Source organism: Rhodotorula graminis (genome assembly GCF_001329695.1).
Source record: "Rhodotorula graminis WP1 unplaced genomic scaffold RHOBAscaffold_1, whole genome shotgun sequence".
NCBI lineage: Eukaryota > Fungi > Basidiomycota > Microbotryomycetes > Sporidiobolales > Sporidiobolaceae > Rhodotorula > Rhodotorula graminis.
Window position 1 is genome coordinate 1,540,399 of NW_017264928.1, and position 19,205 is coordinate 1,559,603.

The 19,205-nt window shown below is 67.8% G+C and overlaps 8 protein-coding genes across 8 annotated transcripts; 3 read left to right on the forward strand and 5 right to left on the reverse strand.

Moving 5' to 3' along the window:
• Positions 1-1,832: 1,832 nt before the first annotated feature.
• On the forward strand, positions 1,833-2,668 carry RHOBADRAFT_64405 (uncharacterized protein). Its single transcript, XM_018418480.1, has 4 exons — positions 1,833-1,853; positions 2,183-2,220; positions 2,306-2,371; positions 2,452-2,668. The coding sequence occupies exons 1-4, from the start codon at positions 1,850-1,852 to the stop codon at positions 2,545-2,547; spliced, it is 204 nt and encodes a 67-aa protein (XP_018274471.1). The 5' UTR covers positions 1,833-1,849; the 3' UTR covers positions 2,548-2,668.
• Positions 2,669-2,828: 160 nt separating this feature from the next.
• Positions 2,829-4,265, reverse strand: RHOBADRAFT_40970 (uncharacterized protein; the record flags this gene model as incomplete). The annotated part of the gene is made up of 6 exons (XM_018413800.1): positions 2,829-3,331; positions 3,403-3,479; positions 3,543-3,557; positions 3,631-3,806; positions 3,880-4,071; positions 4,131-4,265. 6 exons carry the CDS (start codon positions 4,263-4,265, stop codon positions 2,829-2,831), a joined length of 1,098 nt encoding a protein of 365 aa, XP_018274472.1.
• A 112-nt stretch (positions 4,266-4,377) lies between these two features.
• RHOBADRAFT_64407 (uncharacterized protein) lies at positions 4,378-5,168 on the forward strand. The gene is made up of 5 exons (XM_018418481.1): positions 4,378-4,509; positions 4,589-4,643; positions 4,704-4,756; positions 4,824-4,913; positions 4,984-5,168. Exons 1-5 carry the CDS (start codon positions 4,408-4,410, stop codon positions 5,068-5,070), a joined length of 387 nt encoding a protein of 128 aa, XP_018274473.1. The 5' UTR covers positions 4,378-4,407; the 3' UTR covers positions 5,071-5,168.
• Positions 5,169-5,454: 286 nt separating this feature from the next.
• Positions 5,455-6,157, reverse strand: RHOBADRAFT_11282 (uncharacterized protein; the record flags this gene model as incomplete). Its single annotated transcript, XM_018412040.1, has 3 exons — positions 5,455-5,814; positions 5,886-5,920; positions 5,980-6,157. 3 exons carry the CDS (start codon positions 6,155-6,157, stop codon positions 5,455-5,457), a joined length of 573 nt encoding a protein of 190 aa, XP_018274474.1.
• Positions 6,158-6,701: 544 nt separating this feature from the next.
• On the reverse strand, positions 6,702-11,414 carry RHOBADRAFT_50895 (uncharacterized protein; the record flags this gene model as incomplete). The annotated part of the gene is made up of 6 exons (XM_018415543.1): positions 6,702-7,671; positions 7,752-8,184; positions 8,291-9,010; positions 9,091-9,497; positions 9,578-10,618; positions 10,682-11,414. The coding sequence occupies 6 exons, from the start codon at positions 11,412-11,414 to the stop codon at positions 6,782-6,784; spliced, it is 4,224 nt and encodes a 1,407-aa protein (XP_018274475.1). The 3' UTR covers positions 6,702-6,781.
• Positions 11,415-12,690: 1,276 nt separating this feature from the next.
• RHOBADRAFT_50896 (uncharacterized protein) lies at positions 12,691-14,882 on the reverse strand (the record flags this gene model as incomplete). Its single annotated transcript, XM_018415544.1, has 14 exons — positions 12,691-12,905; positions 12,977-13,074; positions 13,144-13,260; positions 13,328-13,372; positions 13,436-13,471; positions 13,551-13,640; positions 13,710-13,805; positions 13,880-13,915; positions 13,991-14,101; positions 14,183-14,236; positions 14,321-14,416; positions 14,478-14,570; positions 14,642-14,800; positions 14,868-14,882. 14 exons carry the CDS (start codon positions 14,880-14,882, stop codon positions 12,845-12,847), a joined length of 1,107 nt encoding a protein of 368 aa, XP_018274476.1. The 3' UTR covers positions 12,691-12,844.
• Positions 14,883-15,086: 204 nt separating this feature from the next.
• RHOBADRAFT_50897 (uncharacterized protein) lies at positions 15,087-17,391 on the reverse strand (the record flags this gene model as incomplete). Its single annotated transcript, XM_018415545.1, has 5 exons — positions 15,087-15,561; positions 15,634-16,277; positions 16,350-16,652; positions 16,718-17,148; positions 17,215-17,391. The coding sequence occupies 5 exons, from the start codon at positions 17,389-17,391 to the stop codon at positions 15,155-15,157; spliced, it is 1,962 nt and encodes a 653-aa protein (XP_018274477.1). The 3' UTR covers positions 15,087-15,154.
• A 297-nt stretch (positions 17,392-17,688) lies between these two features.
• RHOBADRAFT_33111 (uncharacterized protein) lies at positions 17,689-19,108 on the forward strand (the record flags this gene model as incomplete). The annotated part of the gene is made up of 6 exons (XM_018413083.1): positions 17,689-18,040; positions 18,105-18,374; positions 18,458-18,556; positions 18,652-18,725; positions 18,844-18,979; positions 19,044-19,108. The coding sequence occupies 6 exons, from the start codon at positions 17,689-17,691 to the stop codon at positions 19,106-19,108; spliced, it is 996 nt and encodes a 331-aa protein (XP_018274478.1).
• Positions 19,109-19,205: the final 97 nt, after the last annotated feature.

Here is a 19,205-nt window from a genome sequence, read left to right on the forward strand (position 1 = left end):
CTTAAGGGGTCTCGGCGTGTTAGTCATGATCTCTTTGGCCCTCGTAGGCGCGGGAGAGAAGGACGCGTCGAGCGATGTAGGAGAAGGGTCGCGAGAGGAGGGGAGGAAAGGAGGGGTGGATGTCAGTTTTGTGGAAGGAGATGGGGGGGGGGGGGGGGGGTGCTCGGTGTCAGTACAGTCTCGTTCATGTCGGTGTGGATGGGCAGGCCGGAAGGACGAGGGCGGCTCACCAGCCCGACTCGGGGTTGTTCTCGATGCGGTTGAGCGGGTCGCGCCAGAGCTGCAAGGGAGCGAGGCGCGTCAGGTGGACGGTCGCAGGGGACAGTGAGGGGGAGAGAGACAGGGGAGCGGACCTTGTAGGTGATGATGGCCTTCATGTCGTTCGGGCGGTAGATGGCGGTCCACAAGAGGCCGGCGAGCTGGGCTGCGCTCGGCATGGCGGGCGGGTTTTTGGGCGTGGACGGGTCGTGAAGGTGCAGGAGGTGGTGGTGCGAGTGAGGGAGAGGCAACTCGAGGGGATGCTGCACGTCGACGAGGCGCGATGGAGCTGAGCGGGGGGAGTCGAGCGAGGGAGCGACGGTGGGGCGGCGGCGGGTGGCCGTGAGGGGGTGGCGGCTGGAGCTGGCTCGAGGTGGACTCGAGAGTGCAGCAGTCAAGAGCGCGGGCGAGGCTCTGTGCGGTTGAGAGGGAGAGGGAGAGCGGCTCACCTTCACCCGCGTCGCGTCGAACGAGCGACAGACGCTTGCCCCTCCTCGCCGTCTCACACCACACGAGCCTCTTGCGCATCACCGACCAGCCATGGCCCTCAACCACGCAAAGCTCCCCGCGCCCCTCCGCCTCAAGCCCGCCCGCGTCCAACCCCTGTCGCACCTCGACGCCGCCTCCAAGCTCTCGTCCTTCCTCCAGGACGACGCCTCGCACCTCCTCTCTGGCTCGGGCGCAGTCCGCGCATCCATCCTCCGCCTCGTACAGGGCCTCAACGACGAGCTCGCCGCCGCCAAGCCCCAACCCGCCCACCCCAAGTCCGACCTCGACCCGCTCTCCAAGAAGCGCCGCAAGGCCGACGCCGACAAGGGCAGCAAGAAGCGTCGCAAGGTCGTCGCCTGACCGCCTCGTCGTCGCCGCCTCCTCCCACCGCGAGGCGAGCGTCGTCACCGAGGTGGTCGGCTCGAGGTGGTTCGTCCCTCCTCGTTCGAGGTGCGTCCTGCCGCTCTCTCTCTTTGCCCTCGTGCCCTGCACACTGACCTCGTCGTCGGCCTTCAGAGTCGGCACGCCGCGCCCCTGCTCGACAGCGGATCGCAACGCCCTCCTCGCCGATCCCGCTCGCCCGACGCAGGCGTCCTCTCGCCGCCCTCCTCCCTCGCTCGCCTCCGTTCGCCTGCGTCAAGGTCAGACGAGGTCCTGTCATGCTCGCGAGCGTCGGAGGAACGATGTAGCTGGGTGTGCAGAGCGTGTAACACGAGGTGTACGACTGCGAGCCCATCGCCCGACGAGCTTGTCGCGCTGCCCGGCCTCGTTCGACATTCCTGCTGCCGCGACCCGTGCGAGAGAGCTGTCTGCTAGCCGCTGCGCAGCCGGAAAAGCAGCTTGTGCCACGCGCGAGAGCGAGAGCCTGTCGTGCACGAGCCGGAGGCGAGCTCGCGAGAGCGGGGGACAGACGCTCCGTTGGAGCACGCTCTTTGCCCAGTCTCGCAAGTGAACAGTCGGCTGCAGTGCTGGACGAGCCTCAGCTCGCACAGAGAGCTGTGAGGTGAGCGAGAGATGAGCTCGCCGACAGTCTCGCCTCGCGACGGAGCCCGCTCGTGCCGGCCTCCCCTCCCTTTCTCCAGCTCAGCTCACCTCGTTCAGGATGTGTACGCCCTGTCCCTCGCCACTCTCGCCCCTTTGCGCACCGCCCTGCGCCCCCTCGCCCGCCCGAGCCGCCTCGCCGTCGCCCTCTGCGCCCATCGCAAAAACCATCGCCCGCCGCCCACGCCCAGGACGGCTCGCGGTGCACTCGGTGGACCGGCTGACGGGCAGGACGGTGCGGGAACGGAGGAACGGCGGGTCGCACGCGGGGCTCTGTGCGCGAGGAGGAGCTGGGACGAGGGGTCCGGCCGACGGCCGCGGAGGGAGCATCCAGGTGCGAGTCTCGCCTCTCGCCGTGCACGTTTACTGACTCGTCGTTTGCCTCCTTGAACAGCCAAGTCGAAGAACCACACGAACCACAACCAGAACAAGGTCCGTCCGACCTCCCTCTCGCCTGCGAGCCTCCTGTCGGGCGACCGCTGAACCTCGTCGCCTCCTCCCCGTCCACCCTGAGCAGAAGGCGCACAAGAACGGCCTGAAGAAGCCCGCATCTACCCGGGAGCGTTACGCGAACCAGCGTGGTGTGAGTATCCGCCGCTCCCCTGCGCCCTCGAAGTCGTCACTGACCGCGTTGCCGCCCCACTCCCCTCCCCTCGCACCCAGGTCGACCCCAAGTTCCGCCGCAACGCTCGCTACGCGTCGCAGGGCACCCAGAAGGTCGTCGCTGCCGAGCGCGCCGCCAAGGCCGCGTCGGCGTAAAGCGACTTTTGTGTACTCGACTCGACGAGAGGGTCGGCGACTGCCTGCCGCCCGCCGTCATCGACCGCCGGTTGTGCAACAGACGCGTGGAGACTTGTGGCATCAACGCCGTGCTGCTGCGAGAGACGAGCGGCGAGCGAGACATCGAGAGCGAGAGCTTCTCGTGCGAGAGCGAGGGGTCCGAGAGTAGCTTCGCCTTGTCGCGGTTCGCTCTCTCGCTGCCCGCTCGCTCGTTCGACGTCGTCAAGGGAGACATCTCGATCGTGTTGCACCCTCGCTCGCTACGCCAGCTCGCCGACGTCCTCTGCGTGCTGCGGATCCGAGAACTCGAGCGGCGGGAGCCCGACCTCCTTGAGCACCTCGAGGACGCCGACGCGCTTGACGACCTCGAGCGTCGCCTCGTCCTTGACGAGCACCATGCCGGCAAACCCGAGCGCGTTGACCGACACGGTGCGCCCTGGTGCGCCCTCGCCGCCGCCGTCGACGTCGCTCGAGGCGCGCGCCGTGTACTTCTCGCGCCGCCGCGGCACGAGGTGGAGGTACTGCTGCGTCATGACGACGTTGTACGACAGCTCGCTGAGACGCATGCCGCGCGTGGGCGCGTCGAGGCCGAGCGCGGCCGGGTCCGAGAGCGACAGGCGCCGGCGGTGGTCGATCATGAGGTCGAGCAGCTCGAGGAACCGCTGGCCGAGGTAGGCGACGAGGTCGGAGCGCGAGGCCGACGAGGGAGGGTCGATGAGGGCGGTAAAGTTGGCGTAGGGGAGCGGGAGCTGGAAAGGTTGCTCTGCGTGTGGGCGACGAGGAGGGGGTCAGTGCGGCGCGAGGAGGGCGCAGAGAGACGTGGCGGCGACGCACGAGGCTTGGCGGGCTTGTGAGCGTCGATGTACGAGTCGAAGGGTGCCATGCCAGTCGAGATGGGGATGAACTGCAGGCTGAGGAGGAGAGAGATGCGGTCAGAGGAGGACGGAAAGAGCGAGGAAGAGTCGAGGACGCACTGCTTGTGCGGCTGTCTGCGAGCGCGAAAGGCGGTACAGCGTCAGAGCGATGCTCAGGCAGTGAGGAGAGAGTAAGAAGAGGACGCACGATGCACCGCTCTCGTCGCCGCAGTTGAAGAAGGCGAGGTGCTTCTCGCGCGAGCCGAGCTGCTTGAGGATGGACCAGGCCGTGAACGTCTCGAGGGGCGACACGGGGGTCGTCTGCTTGCGGAAGTCTTTGGTGACGAGGAGGAAGTGTCGGGGCGTGACGCAGAACTTGTTGAGCTGCGAGAGAGCGCGACGAACGTGAGTCGAGGGACGGGTCGACAAGGGTGAGGACGGGGAGAGGGGGACGCACAAGGACGACAAAGCCCTCGCCCGCATCGTCGTCGTCCTCCTTGACAGTCTCCTCGGCGACCAACAGGTCCTGCTGGTACGGCGGGGCGAACGGGTCGACCGGCTTCGAGTCGTCGGCGGTCGAGGCGGTGCTGCCCGAGTCCTTGTTGGCGGTGGGCTTCTTTGCGAGGGCTGGGGCGTAGCGGACTTCGAACTGTCGGTGGTGCACAGTCAGTCGAGGTTGCTCGCGCGCACGCTGAGCGAGGGACGCACAGGGATGCCGGTCGCCTCGTCCTCCAACTCGACCTCGTCCGAGTCGGTAAAGTGGAGCGAGCCGGCCTTGAGTGCGGCGTTGTACTGGCTCTTGAGCCTGGGTGCGAGTCCCGCAAACACAGCTGAGCTCGTCATGGCGGCAGTGAGGGGGAGAGGAGAGCGACGCTGAGGTCCGAGGGAAAGTGGCGCCTCGTCCTCTTGATCCTCTGCCGCAGCTCTCGTGTGGACCAGCCCAGCTCTCGAATACCGCACAGCTACGCCTGCGCCACCACACGCCATGTCGTCCATCTTTGGCTCGCTGCGCTCGTACGCCCGCTCCTTCTTCTCCTCGGCTCCCGTCAGCAGCGAGCACAAGCAGCTCGCAAAGGACAAGGTCGAGGTCCGTTCACCTCTAGCCTCCACTGGCTCCCGAGCTATGCACGCCCGAGTCCACTCTGACCCTCCTCCTCCTCCTCCAGGCTCTCATCACCTCGTCGCCCGTGGCCGTCTTCAGCAAGACCTACTGTCCCTACTGTGCGTCCCGACCCTCCCACTGTGACCATGCGAGCCTGTCTGACCTCCTCGCACCGACAGGCACCGAGGCCAAGAGCATCCTCTCGCAGCTCGGCCAGGGTCCGCGCATGAAGGTGCGCCTTCCTTGCTTCCTCCCTCTATCCTACTCGCGCCGAGGCTCACTGTCGTCGTTCTTCGCAGGTCCTCGAGCTCGACCGCGAGGAGCACGGCTCGGCAGTCCAGGCGTACCTCGCCGAGCGCGCCGGCGCCTCCAGGGTCACGGTCCCTCAGGTGCGTCTCGTCCTCTCTCTCAGACCGCCCTGCCTGCGTCGACGACTCACGCGGTCCTCTCCTGGAACAGGTCTACATCAAGGGCCAGAACATCGGCGGCTGCTCGGACCTCAAGAAGCTCCAGGCGACCGGCAAGCTCGACGAGCTCCTCGCGTGAGCTCCTTGCGTCGAGTTCTCTCTTCCTCTAGAACCCCCTCCTCTCTCGAGACTGTAGCCGTACGAGGACGATCTTTGCAACACAGTGCCGTATCTCCTGCTACTGGATCTCGATGATGGGCCGCTTCCTCGGCCGCACCTCCTCCTCTTCCTCCTCGTACTCGTCGCCGTCCTCCTCCTCGTCCCTCTCGTCGGCCGCCCGTCCTCCCCGCCGGTGCGAGTCAGACGGACCCGCCTCGGCGAGGCCCTCGATCTCGATGCCGTCGTCGTCGCCCGCACCGGCCCCCTCGCCTTCTTCCTCCTCCCGCGCCTTGGCGTTGAGCGCCTCGCGCTCCTTCTGCTTGGCGATGAGCTTGGTCGCACTGCGAGGGGGATCGAGAGAGTATCAGGGTCGTGTCTGAGAGCCCAAGAGAGGGAGAGAGAGAGAGGCGCACCGGTTGAACACGCCGTTCGTCGCCGCGCCGCACGCGAAGCACTTGCCCGTCTTGGCGTACCGCTTGATGGCGCACGTCGAGTCGAAATAGTGGCCGCACAGCGTCACGACAGGCTCGTTGCCGAACGGCTTGCGGCAGATCAAGCACGCGAACGGCAAGTCGTCGGCGTCCGAGTCCGAGTCCGAGTCGGCCGCGTCGCCGCCGTCGCGCGCACGCTGCTTGGCCATGAACGAGCCCGACGCGGTCGAGTTCGACAGGAACGAGTTGTCGAGCTGCCAGCCGTGCATGTAGTCGCCGCGGTCGTGGAGGAACTGCGTGCAAGGGGGAGGGTCAGGTCGAGGGTCGGCGGCGAGAAAGAAGGAGAAGAGGGAGAGGGACGCACCTTGCACGTGTCGCCAAAGCCGCAGAAGCCCGTCTCTGTGTGACGAGAGGCGTGTCAGCTGTGCGCGAGGGAGGAGAGAGAGCGAGGGGCGCACCTTTGTAGTCCTTGCACACGTCGGGCTGGTAGTCGGTGAGCGTGATGGTGCGCACGTTGCCCGGCCCGCCCTTGACCGGCCCAGTCGCCCTCGGCACCTGGTTCTTCTGCTTGCTCGCGCCGCGGTACAGGCCGTCGTCGGGCACCTCGTCCGGCACGGCCTCCTTGTCGCGCGCCATCTCCTTGATCTGGTCACTGCTGACCCACGCCGGCGGGCTCTCGCTCCTGCGCCGCTCGGCGTGCCGGTCCGACGAGTGCCGCACGGCGAACGCCTTGCGCTCGCGCTCGTCGGCCGCCTTGGCCGTGTCGTCGTCCGAGTCGGACAGGGCGAGGCCGTCGTCCTGCTGCGTGCGCCGCCGCTTGGTTCCCGTGCCCTGCACGAGGTGGCTGTTGACCGAGCGCTTTGTCGCGTGCACGACCTCGGAGGTGGCGGGCTCGTCGCGGGCGGCCGTGGTCGACGACTGGGCGGGGGCGGCGGGCGAGTCGAGCTTCTTGCGGAGGCCGGCGGGTGCGCCCTTGCGCTTCTTGATGAACGGGACAGGGCCTGCGTCACTCGACATGGTGGCGAGCAGCGGCTGGGGTGTGTGGTGAGAGAGGACGGGGCGAGGCCAGGTGCGACGAGCTGATGAAAGCGCGCCCTTACGAACGCAAGTTGGAATCGAGAATACGAGAATCTGTAATGAGCGTGTCGCTCTCTCTCGCAAAGCGCTCGCGACGACGACGAGCTGCAGAGCAGGACCGTGCAATACAACAGACATGTACGAAAGAACTGCTGGATGCGAGAGACAGAGACGCCCGGGCCCTCACGACGAGACCTCGTCGTCGACCTCCTCCTCGACCATGACAAAGTCCTCGGTCCTCGCCCACCCGAGGCTGTTCTCGCCCTCGAGCTTGCGCCCGAGGAGCCACCCGCTGCCGCCCTCGACCCGGTCGGCCTCCTCGAGCTCGACGTAGAACCGCTCGCCCGCGTCGAAGCTGAGGATCGGGTACCCGGAGCGGAACGCCGTCGACCGGCTCGCGTTGACCGCCTCGGCGATGTAGAGCGGCGCGTCGCCGTGGCCGAACGACTCGTCGTCGCCGTCGCCGCCGTACGCCTCGCCGGACGGGAGGTAGACGCTGTACGTCGACAAGTACTTGTCGCGCAGCTCCTTGGCCGAGCGGGCCGACGTCTCGGAGCGCAGGCGAGGTGCGGACTCCTCACGACCGATCGTCGACGCCGACGACACCTTGCGGGCAGGAGGCGGCGGCGGCGAGGGCAACGGGTGGTCGTACCGCTTGGCCATCGTGCGGCGGTCGTGACCGCCGAGCGGCTCGTGTACGATGTTGTGCGGGCTCGACGGGCTAGAGCTCGAGCGCTTGGTCGAGTTGGACCGGATCGGCTGCAGCGGCGGCGGCGTGAGGACCTCCTTCGACGAGCCCGACCCGCCGGCGCTCGCCGGCCGGAGCGACGGCGCCGACGAGTCGGACGTGACGCTGCTGCGGTGGCCCGAGCCGAGGCTGGCCCGGTGACGAAGGCCGGACGAGTAGCTCGACGTGCCCGACACGTATGACTCGCGCTGCCCGTTGCGCGGCTCGTCGGGCGTGACGGGAAGCGACGACGAGTAGCCGGCCGACGACGGGCGGCTCGAGGTCGACGAGCGGTGCGAGTGCCTCGACGGGGGCTGACGGGTGTGCGGCGAGCTCGAGCTCGAATCTGTGGGAGCGTGAGGAGGTCGTCAGGGCCATCGCTCGACTTGGGAAGGTCGGCGAGACGTAAGGGAAAGAGGGACGCACGGGCGATGGCGAGGCCGAGTCCTGCAGCGAGCGTCTCCATCATCTGGTCGAGCGGCTCGTGCTGCTCCATGAAGGACGCCTCGATGTCCTCGTACGTGTCGCCGTGGACCTGGACGACCCACTGCTCGGCAAACGCGTTCCACCGCTCCTGGACCGCCTCGTGGTACGCCGCCTGGGCGCCCGCAAAGTGGCCGACGATGATGTTGAAGTAGCGTGACACGCTGCCGAGGAAGCGGGGCAACTCCTCGAGGAGCTGCGACGACAGGAGGAGGAACTCTTCCGAGCCGCGGCGGTCGACGGGCAGCTTCTTGGCGAGGTAGCGCGCGTGGTCGAGCATCTTGTCGTTGCGCTTGGCGATGACCTGGCGAGGCGACTCGAACAGGCTCAGGAGGTGGTCGGTCTTGAGGATGAGCGACCGGCGGACCTCGTAGTCCTGCGGGAAGGAGAGCTCGAGTCAGTGACCGTCCACGAGATGACGACGACGACGACGAGTGCGGCCAGAGAGGGACGATGGAGAGAGAGAGAAAGGGGCGACGCACGAGCTCGCGCCAGGGCAACTCGATGATCGGGATCAGGACCTCGTCGAGGAAGATGCACAGGCGGCGGTGGCTGACGCTCGCCGCCGAGTGGCGCTCGCCGGCCATGGGCGCGTACATCTGGATCCAGCCCTCGACCATGTTGACCTGCGCCTCGAGCGCCGCCTTGGTGCTCTTGGTCCAGTCGCGCATCTCGTTCGAGAACCGCAGGACGCCGCTCCGGGTACTGTCGACGAGGGCGACGAGGGTGTCGAACATCTCGTCGCCGCCGTTGTCCGGGAAGCCGAACGCCGTCTTGGCCTTCTGCGACGAGCGAAGGAGCTTCTTGGTGACCGACGACGAGATGGACCGCGACGACTCGCGGCGCTGGTTCGGCTTGTCCTTGCCGACGACCCGGTTGACGGCGTCCTGCTTCTTCTTGACCTCGTTGATGTGCTCGGCGACGAGGAGCATGTCGGCGTTGGCGCGCTGGAGGGCGACTCGGTCCGGGTGCGTCTCGGGCGTGACGGCGAGGATCTGGTCGAGCAGGAGCGGGTACTTGAGGCACCGCTGGACGGGCTTGATGAGGAGCGACGCGAGGTCCCAGGCGTTGGTGCGGCCGTGCGAGAGCGTCTTGGCCTCGGACAGGTACGTGCGCAGCGTCGGCTCGAGCTCTTGCAGGCGCAGGATGGCGCGGTGGTGGCGGACGCAGTAGGTCGAGTAGATCTGCTGGATGCGAGGGATCTGGAAGGGCGTGACGACATACGTCAGGAGGACTGAGGCGAGGGAGAGAGAGAGAGGCAGAGTGAGAGGGCCGGGCGCACCTTGTCGACAAAGATCTCGCCGATCCGGTCGTCGTCCGCCTCCGGGTCGTCGGTGCCGGCCGCCGCATCGAGCGCGTTGGCGAAGTCGTCGGCGAACCCGGCGATCTCCTCGAGGTTGGCGAACACGACGTGAAGGTCCTGCTCGCTCATGAGCGGCTGGCCGGGCATGAGCGTCGGGAGCGAGGGCACGACAGGTGGGCGTCGCTGGTCGCCCTTGCCCGCGCCGAGCGACCCAGACGAGGTCCTGCGGCTCGACTCGATCTCGGCGCGGTCCGAGATGCGGCGGACAAAGTCGGGTCGAAGGGGCGAACGGCGGGCTGCGAGCGTCGGCGAGGGAGGACTCGCCGGGCTGCCGTTGCCGAGACCCAGGCCGGTGCTCATGACGTGGTCGGCGATCTGCGCCATGTCTGTGGGAGACAAAGAGGGTCAGGGACCGTCGCTGGGCTCGGGAAGAGGCAGACGGAGAGAGAGAGAGAGCCGGACGCACGGGCACCTCGAGCCCGCGCGAGGTAGATGTCGCGCACGACCGCCATGTCGACGGCGTACGACGCCTCGGTCTCGACGAGCTCGCGGATGATCTTGCGGCGCTTCTCGAGGCGCTTGACGCGCTGGTCGGTCTCGAACGAGGCGGACGGGCTCGCCGGCTGCGGCGGCGAGCCGACAGCGGGCGATGCAGGCGACGACGCGCGCACCGTCGACGGCGAGCGCTGCACGTGCTGCACGTGCGACGGCGCCTGAACGCCCATGCTCGACAGGCCGAGGCCGGGCGAGCTGAGGTCGAGCAAGTGCGACGAGTCACGGGCGGACTCGCCCAGGACGGTCGTCTCGACGCCGGGCTCGCGCTCGCCCGCGCTCAGGAGCGACTCGTGGGTCGCCTCGTGCTCGCGGATCCGATCGGCGAACGAGGGCGGCTCGACGAGTACGGCGGGTGGCCCGCTCGTCGGGCTGACGGCCTGCGGGTCGACGACAGGGCTCGACGGCTGACGGTTGGGCGAGACGTGGCGAGACGGGGAGCCACCGTGGTCGCTGAACGGGTGGCTGAAGCCCTGGGCGCGCGAGGACGTCTGCGGGCTGACGTGCTGCTCGGCGAGGTCCGAGAGCGACTTGTGCTCAGGGACGACCATCATGAGCGACTTGCCGCCCTCCATCGCCGACGCCGCCTCGTCGAGGAACGCTGCGAGGCGCTTGCGCTTCTCGGCCGCGTCGGGTCCCGCCTCGGCGATGGCCGGGAAGGTCGGCGACAGGGGCGAGCGGCGCGACGCATACGCCGTGGCGCAGGCATTGCTGCCGCCCGACTCGACGGACGTGTACGAGACGGCCGAAGGACGGCGCCCGTCGACCGAGGGAAGGTGGCTCGGCGAGTAGTTGGGCGAGAGGCTTGGAGAGAGGAGGCTGCTGCGGCGGGTCGAGACCGAGTCGGTCGACGGGCGTTGCGGGAGGGTCGGCCGTCGAGAGGGAAAGGGTAGGCTGGCGCTGGGAAAGGGGAGGCCGCTTGTCGTGGAGGAGCTGGTCGAGAGGCGCTTCGAGGCTGTCGAGGAGGAGGAAGGTCAGGAGGAACGGCGGGATCGAGGAGGAGGGCGGTGCGGCGCACCTGGCAGCGACTCGCTGAGCCGCTTCGAGTTGAAGTAGTCGTCGGACGCACGAGGCCCTCGGGCGCTGCGCTCGACCCGCCGAGCGTCCTCCTGCGCGTGCCGCCCGTACGCCGACTTTCGAGGAGGCGGCTCGTCGTCTAGGAACGAGAAGTCGAGGTTGAAGTAGTTGGCGAGGGCGGATCGAGGCATGAGGGCCGAGAGGGGACGTTGGCGGTCGTCGTCGGAGGAAGAAGACGAGGACGAGGACGGGTCGTCGTGACGGGACGGGTGACGAGGTCGGAGGAAAGCGCGGTCGGGCGCCGACGCCGTGACGATGGGCGGAGGGCGCGCGCGACGGGACGACGACGAGGCCGAGGACGACATGGAGGGAGGGCGGCGAAGGAAGATGTCGTGGCCCGGGTGGGGCGGCAAGTCGGCGGCGACGGGTCGGGGCGGGCGCGAGGGCGGCGAGCGTCGCGAGGCGAGGTGGCCGTCGTCGTGCGCGACCGTGGCAAAGTACCGCGACGACGAAGGTTGCGGCGTAGGACCGGCGAGGTCGTCGTCGTCGTCGTCGAAGAGGTGGTCGCGCGTGTACGACGCCGGCGGACCGCGGGTTGAGGGTGGACGACGGGCAGAAGCGGCCGAGGATGGGCGGGACGGCGACGGCGAGCCCGAGGCGAACGATGGCGAGGTGCGGGAGGGAGGTCGGGCGGTGGCAGCCGACGAGGAGGAGGTGGAAGTGGAACGGTACATCGAGTGTCAGCTCGGCGGTCGCCCAAGGTCTCGGCGGGTGCTCGTCGTGCGGGTGTGCGCAGTCGTGCTCCGACCGAGAAGGACCGGCGGCGGGAGGCTGAGGGAAACGAGAAGAGTGGTTCCCAAGCCCGCCGCGGTGCGCAGACGTCGGCGCCGACCCCGCGGTCGACCTGGAACCGACTCGCGCGAGACTTGGAACCACGAGAGCGGGACCCTCTGCGCCCTCCCTGGGCAGTGCGCCGTAATGAGAAGCCGCCGGCCCAAGGACCTTGAAGCCCTTGCCTCTCTCGGCCGCACCCCGGCCTCGCGCCCTTTCCTCGCCCGCTCGTGTGCGCCGACCGCTCCTGCGCCCGGCACCGGTTCCGCTCGCCCATGTCGATCCACGCGCTCTCGAGCGAGGTTCGAGACGCCCAAGCACCCGCAATTCCCGAGACCGCCCCGTTCACGAGTCGCCGCACTCCGTCCTCCTGACGCGCGAGGGGAAGAGAGAGAGAGCTTGAGCGCACCGGTGACGGCGACCACAGGGTCTGCGCTTGTCGGCTGCGAGTCGACCACGCGAGGCGGAGGATCAGCGCGCGTGTCCAAACGAGAGGGGTCACTGAGATCGAGCGAGGTGGACGCACCGTCGAGTCGTCGCCCGCGAGCCGCCCTGGCGACACACGCCCGGCCCCTCGGTCCCACCGCTGCTGCAACAGGCCGCTGATCTGCCGCAAGAGGGCGGCCTGCTCCGGGCTCACCGTCTCGGTGCCATCGCCGAGCGTGGCCAGCGTGGCCAGGCTCCCTCGATGGCGAGCCGAGCTGGCCGAGGGCGCGAGTATCGGCTGCTGGCGGCTGCTGCGCGCCTCGCGAGTGAAGCGGTTGGCGACGGGGAGCGGTAGTCGGTCGTGAGGAGGTTGACGAGCTGGCGGCGACGACGGCGAGTCGGGGGCGTCGGCGGCCGGTGCAGGGTGGAAGCGCAGGCGCGAGACAGTCTGCAGCAGCTCGTAGAACGAGGGCATCGTGTCGGGGCGGCAGTGCAGAGCGAGTCGAGCGAGTCCACCCCCTCGTCGAAGCTCGCCCGGCGGACAAGGGGAGCGCTCAGTCCTCCTCCTGTCTCGCGTTTTCTCTCTCGCTCTGCGCAAAGCCTCGCGGCAACTCAAAAGCTCTCGTCGAGTAAGGCCGCATCGCCGCGAGAGCACCCGTCGTTGTGGAAAGACGAGATGCGCATGCCGCAAGCTCGGAAAGCCATCGACCAGGTCGGCGCGAACTCCCAGCTCTGCTCCCGCTCCGGCTGGATCGACGAACGTTGCACAAAGGTAAGCTACACAGAGACCGGCGCAGAGGCGAGAGGGACACGCTCGTCGACGGCAAGGTTGCAGAGCGAGGCGTGATAGGGTTGCGGGGTCCCTTGTCGCGCGCCCGCCTCCTTCCAGCGCCGCACAGCTCAAGGCTCACTCGTCGCACGCGACGTCGACCGCAGGGCGACGCTCTCTCACGAGGAGAGCGATAGTTCTGCGCGCGAACCGTCGAGCCAAAGTCAGTTCGTGCTCGAGCTCTGTCGCCGAGTCGAGCGTGTGACGCACTGCTTGAGCTGCTCGACGTCGTTCTTGACGGCGGCGACATCTTGATGCGGCGGAAGAGGAGCGCCGAGAAGCGGCTGCGAGCGGGTCCGGGCACGTTTCTGCAAGACGAGGAGCGAGTGAGCTCTGCGGACGTGCACGGACCCATAGAGAGAGAGAGAGAGACGCACCGTCAATGCTCGACCGAACGCGCTCTTGCGCACCGACTTTCTCGTCGTGGACGAGCCAGGCGGCGAGACGAGGTCGTCGAGCTCGACATGGTCCCACGACTGGTCGGCGTCGTCAAGCTGCGAGCAGGGAGAGAAGGCTTGAGACGGGTCTACCGGTGCTTGAGGGAGAGAGAAGAGGACGCACACAATCTTCTGCACCTTGCTCGACGAGCGAGTCGAGGGCGAGACCCTGCGAGAAGCGGCCGTGAGGACGAGGGTTGGGAGGTCTGACCGTCGCCGCGAGGACGCTCACCTCGTCGAGAGCGCGTTGACGCTTGAGCTCGTCCAGCTGTGGGTATGTGTCGTCAGTATCCGACTCGCACAGGTCGTCGAGGTCGAGGGAAGAGAAGGAAAGGATGCGGACGGACCTCGTGAAGAATCTCCTCGTAAGCGAGCTCGAGCTTGTCCTGCTCCTCCATGAGCTGCATGCACGCCTGGTGCTGCTCGTTCTGGTCGGCCTGCTAGGACGGGCTCGATGTGAGTCAAAGACCGCGCCAGGCTTGAGGAGACCAGGCGGGGAGACGCACCCTCGACTGCTCGACGTCGCTCTCGGCCTTGACGAGCTCTTGGCGTAGCTGCTCGTTCTCGGCTCGTGCGCTGGAAAGGGAGAGCTCGTGCTGCGCCTGAGCGCAAGAAGTGGAAAGGTCAGTGCGGTCCAAGAGCGCGCCTCGCAAGATCGCGAAAGATGGCGACGCACCTCGAGCTGCGACTTGGCGTCGAGTGCGAGATCTCGCTGCATGTGCGCCCAGGTAGTGTCAGTAAGTGACTCTGTATGGGCACGAGTACGAGAGAGAAGACTGGGGCGCACCTGGCTCTCAACGGCGGCGAGTGCGCGACGCAGCTCGCTCGACCCAGGCGTCCGCTCCTCGATCGACTGGCGCAAGATGAAGAGCTCGTCCTCCTGCTTGGTCATGTCGAGCTGCGGGTTTGGGTGACATGTCAGTACTCCTCGGCGGCAAGGAGATGTCGACGCAAAGGTACAGGCTCAGGGAGGACGCACCCGAAGCGAATCGCGCTCGGCGATGGCGAGATCACGAGCGTTGCGCAGCTCGACCTGCAGGACGACGCTCGACAGAGTCAGTTCAGGAGGAACGACGACGGCTGACAAGGGCTGGGGCACCGGAGAAGGTCCACGCACAAGTTCGTACGCATGCTTGCTCGCGTTCTCCTCGGCGTGGACGAGGCTCTCTCGTAGGCGCCGATTCTCCTCGACAAGACGCCTCGCGCGCGAAACCTGCAGGGGGCGTCGTCAGGGGCTCCTCAGGGAATGAAGGAGCTGGAGGGTCTGGACGCACAGCATCGGTGCTCGAGGGCGAGCACGGCTCCTCCCGGCCCTCGCACGTGGCGACCGCCTGCTCTGAGATGTCGAGCCCGCCCTTCTGCTTCTGCTGCGAGTTCGTGCTCGTCGGATGAATCCCTGGGAGGGACGCCTGATGAGAGAGAACGAGCTGCGGCGCACCTTGAGCCGCTTGGCCTCGCCGACCGGCACTGGCACGAGCGTCTTCCTCCCGTCCTTCCACGCGACCTGCTCCTTCTTCTCGCCGCTGCTGCCCTGCGCTGCGAAGGTGACGAGCAAGGACGGCGAGTTGAGCGATCTTGAGCTCAGGACATTTTGGATCTGGGGCGAGGAGAGACGGTTAGTGAGGAGGGCAGGGGGAGGCGAGTGTGGGAGAGCGTGGACGCACCTCGTCGAACGGCATGTCGATGCCACAGGTCGGCGGGCGCGAGAGCAGAAGCGAGAGCAAAGGAGAAGCTCGAGCGACGCCGAGGCAAGGCGGGGAAGGCGGCCTGAGCAGAGTCGCGCATTTACGGCGGCGGGCAAGATTCGACGAGGCGCAGATGGCGAGCGGCCCTCGTAGCCAGACAGGGCAAGCAGAAGCTGAGAAAGCGAGCGGACAGCCGAGAAAGAGGGCAAGTCGGTCGCGCTCGAGCCTCGCCCGACCTCGCCTCGCGTTCCTGGACCGCTCCACCGCTACGTGTCCGGCACGAGCACCTTCCTCGCGGTCTGCTTCTTGGGCGTGACCGTCCCGCCCTCCTGCGCCTCGCCCGCCGCACCGCCTCGTCGTCGGTCCCGCTCGCCGAGCACGACGTCTCCCTCGCTGTCCTCCTCGCTGTCCTCGTCCTCGCCCTCTCCGCTCCAGTCCATCCGGTCCTTGTCCGAGCTGAGACGAGGCGGTGGCGGAAGGGAGAAGGGAAGGGGCGCGGCGTCCGAGGCGCCTGCGCGAAAGGCGGCGCCGAGGGCGGCGAACGAGGGGACGGTGCTGGTGCGGTGGAACGGGTTGCGGAACGAGGCGGCCGAGGATGCCGCGGCGGCAGCTTTGTCGGGCGTGTCGGGGACGAGAGTGAGCGTGTGGGCGGCGCGCTCGGACGCAGTGAGCTCTGCAGGGCAAGGGGAGAGGGTCAGTCGGGTCCTCGAGAGGGAGTGAGGGGGAAAGACGACGAGGGACGCACTTTTGGGGCTCAGACTCTTCCTCTTGCGCTTGAGGCCGTCGCCGTCGCCGTCCTTGACGAGTGGCGCGCCGATGCCCGACTTGGCGCGCGACCCGGCCTGCTTGCCGAGGCTGACGACTCGCCGCTTGAGCGCGTCCGGGATGCCCGCCGACGAGCTGTCGCCTCGAGGGAGCGGACGTGGGCGCTCCTGCTTGCGCGGAAGACGCGGGCGAGCCGCCGCCTCGGCGGGAGCGGCGCCATCGCCGAGCGCGTCCTGGCGCCGAGTCGGCTTGCTCGGCAGCTTGAACACGTCGCCGTCCTGCTCGCCCTGGCTCCTGCTCGACGCCGAGCCCGCCGCCGTCGCCGCCGCCGCCGCCGCCGCCGCCGCCGCCGCCGTGCGCCCGACATCGCGCTCCTTGGCCTTGCCCGTCAAGCCCGACATGCTCATGAGCCGCTTCATCGTCGGGCTCTCGGCAACGCGGCGCTCGCCCTCGCGCACCTCGCGCCGACGCGCCGACTTCTCGAGCGACAGGAGCGAGCGCGCCTTGAAGGGTGAGGGGGCGGGCTCGAGGCGCTGCGCGAGGCGGTCGGCTTGCGAGGTCGCGGCAGGGAAGAGCTTGAGGCGGTGGTGCGACAGGACCGAGGCGTCGATGCGGGTGCGGAAGCTGTGCGTCGAGAGAGTGCGAGTCAGTACGAGGTCTGGCGAAGAAGGAGGACGACGGGCCGAGGGGACGCACAGTGGCTCGACGACGTCTGCCCACCAGACCTGGACGGCGTCGCGCTCCTCGACGGGCACGAACTTGACCTTGGCCTCCTTCTCGACGAGTGGGACGTCGGCGGCGAACGCGAGGTCGCTCACGTCCTGCATGACGCGCCAGATCTGCATGCGGTCGGTGAGGAAGTCGAGGAGCATGGCGGCGTCGAGCGTGTCGGGAAAATGCTCCGGGTGCTTCTTCTTGCGGCCCTTTTTCGGGATGTCGGGCTGGAACGAGGCCGGTAGGGCGAGGAGCGTGAACAGGAGGAGGGCTTGAAGACGGGTCCTGCGAATCGAGGAGGGTCAGGCGCTGGCTCGCGCAGGCGACCAAGGACCGTGATCTGAACGTACTCGAGGAGCTCCTTGTCGCCGAGCCAGCCACTCGGACGCACCACGACGGGCTTGGGCACGCTCGAGTCCTCGTCATGCTCGTCGCCGTGTGCGCCCGTCGCAGCGTCCTGGTCGACGGCGCGCTGCTTGCCCTTGCGCCGCCGCTCGTCCTCCTCGCGCTTGGCCTCGAGCCGCACCTTCTCGTCAACGGCCCACCGCTCGTAGTCGTCTGTCGCGCGCCGCGCCTCGTCGTCGGTGACGCCCGCCGGGCTGCGACCGTCGTCGTGGTCGTCGCTGTCCGGGTCCTCGACAAGGGGCGGCAGCTGGATGCGCCAGCGCTTGTCGAAGTCTTGCAGCGGGAGGACGAGGTCGCGGACGAGGGTGTTGAGGGCGGGTGGAGCGCGGTCGGCGAGGAGGGTGAGGAGGATGCGGGCGAACGACTCGAGGCGGGCCTGTGCGGGTGGAAGGCGTGTGAGCTCGGGCTCGCGAAGGGACGGGGCAAGGGAGAGTGTGCGCACCTGCTCAGACTGGTTTGCGGCTGCGGCAGGCGGCCAGAGGGTGTCGAGGTACGCCTGGCGGAGGTCGCGGGTCGGGAGCTGGACAGAGTAGGTCGGGTGGAGCGGGAAGGGGATGGGCGGGTGTAGTGGGAGGGCAAAGAGGAGCGGTGGCTTGTCGCTGAGCGTGCGCGTGGCCATGCTCGGGCCGAGTTCGTTGGTGTGAGGACAACCTCGACGACGACGCGCTGATGAAGCTGGACTCGGCTCTCGAGATCTCGCTCCTCGCTCTCACCTCGCCTGGTCTGGTCGACAGCTCGACAGCCATGCTGTGACCTGTGCAGCTCCGTGCACGCGCTCTAGCCGAGTGCCACGGCCCTGCGTCGACCTCCTCCGCTCCTCCACCCAAAGTGGAGGCGCTGGTCCACCTCGGCCCCGCACCACTCCCTCTCCCTCTTCCGCACCACCCAGCACACCCACGACCGCACCACCACCACCATGTCCACCCCGTCGACCAACGTCCCCGTCACCCTCGGCCTCATGACCTGGGGCCGCGAGGGCGAGGAGATGGCTCGCGTCCACGACCTCGCCGACTGCGAGCGCATGCTCGACCTCTTCCTCCGCCACGGCCACCGCGAGGTCGACTCGGCCCTCATCTACGGCGCAGGCTCGTCCGAGCAGTACCTCGGCAACATCGACTGGAAGAACAAGGGCGTCGTCGTCGACACCAAACTCGCCCCGGGTCAGTACGCCGGCCGCGACGTCAAGTTTACGCTCGACAGCATGCGCAAGTACATCGACATCCAGCTCGCAGCCATCAAGGCCGACTCGTTCGACCTGTGGTACCTGCGTGCGTCCCACTCTTCCTCCCTCCTCCTTCTCGCGCACGCTAGCTGAACCTCTCTCCCCTGCAGACATGCCCGATGCCTCGACCCCGCTCGACGAGACGCTCGCTGCCGTCGACGTCCTATACAAGGAGGGCAAGTTCAAGCGCTTCGGCGTGTCCAACTACTCGGCGCAGCAGGTCGACGAGTTCGTCCGCATCGCCGACGACAAGGGCTACGTCAAGCCGACTGCGTACCAGGGCATCTACAACGCCCTGCACCGCACGGTCGAGAAGGAGCTGTTCCCGGTCCTGCGCAAGCACGGCATCTCGTTCTACGAGTTCAACCCTCTCGGCGGCGGTGCGTCTCCCTCTTTCTCCCCTCCTTCTTTCTCCCTCTCGTGGCCCTCTCATTGGCACGACTGACAATCTGTCTCGACGCAGGCATCTTCACGGGCCAGCTCAAGCGCGACGACGAGGTCGAAAAGGGCTCGCGCTTCGACCCCAACACGGCCCAGGGCAAGAATTACCGCACGCGCTACTGTGCGTCGGCGGTTCTCTCTCCCTCTCTCGAGGCGTCGTACGAGACGCCCTTGTGACACGAAAACCCGAACTGACGAGCAGACTGTGCCGTGCAGGGCGAGAGGAGTACTTTCAAGCGCTCGACCTCATCGAGCCCGTTGCCAAGGCGCACAGCTTGACCCTCGCCGAGGTGCGCCTGCCCTCCTCACTCTCTCCTCGTCCCGGTGCCTCTCGTCGCCGGCATCCAAGAGTCCTTGTCGCTCACGCTCGCCGCCTTTTCCCTCCCTCTCGCCCGCACGGACCCGCAGATCGCCCTGCGGTGGGTCTCGCACCACTCGCTCCTCGCGCGCGACAAGGGCGACAACATCCTCATCGGTGCCTCGTCGGTCAAGCACCTCGAGGCCAACCTCGTCGACCTCGAGAAGGGCCCGCTGCCGCAAGAAGGTGCGTCCCTCGCTCTCTCGTTCTCCTCTCTTCTCGGCCGTACTCACGCTCTTCTTGCTCGCAGTCCTCGACACGCTCGACAAGGCGTGGGACCTCGTCAAGGACGTCGCGTCGCCGTACCACCGCTAGATCCCGCTCTCGACCCCAGAACTCGCCCTTTCGAGCCGGCTTCTCTCTTTATCCCGCTGTGAGACGAAGATGCAGTGCAATGCAGGCAACAGACCGA

Bases quoted from the DNA above. Each gene is read 5' to 3' on its own strand.
- RHOBADRAFT_64405 (XM_018418480.1), top strand. The intron at 2,221-2,305 runs GTCCGTCCGACC...CACCCTGAGCAG, and splicing joins CGAACCACAACCAGAACAAG to AAGGCGCACAAGAACGGCCT. The intron at 2,372-2,451 runs GTGAGTATCCGC...CCTCGCACCCAG, and splicing joins GTTACGCGAACCAGCGTGGT to GTCGACCCCAAGTTCCGCCG.
- RHOBADRAFT_64407 (XM_018418481.1), top strand. From the start codon at position 4,408: ATGTCGTCCATCTTTGGCTCGCTGCGCTCGTACGCCCGCTCCTTCTTC. The intron at 4,757-4,823 runs GTGCGCCTTCCT...CGTTCTTCGCAG, and splicing joins GCCAGGGTCCGCGCATGAAG to GTCCTCGAGCTCGACCGCGA. The intron at 4,914-4,983 runs GTGCGTCTCGTC...CTCCTGGAACAG, and splicing joins CCAGGGTCACGGTCCCTCAG to GTCTACATCAAGGGCCAGAA.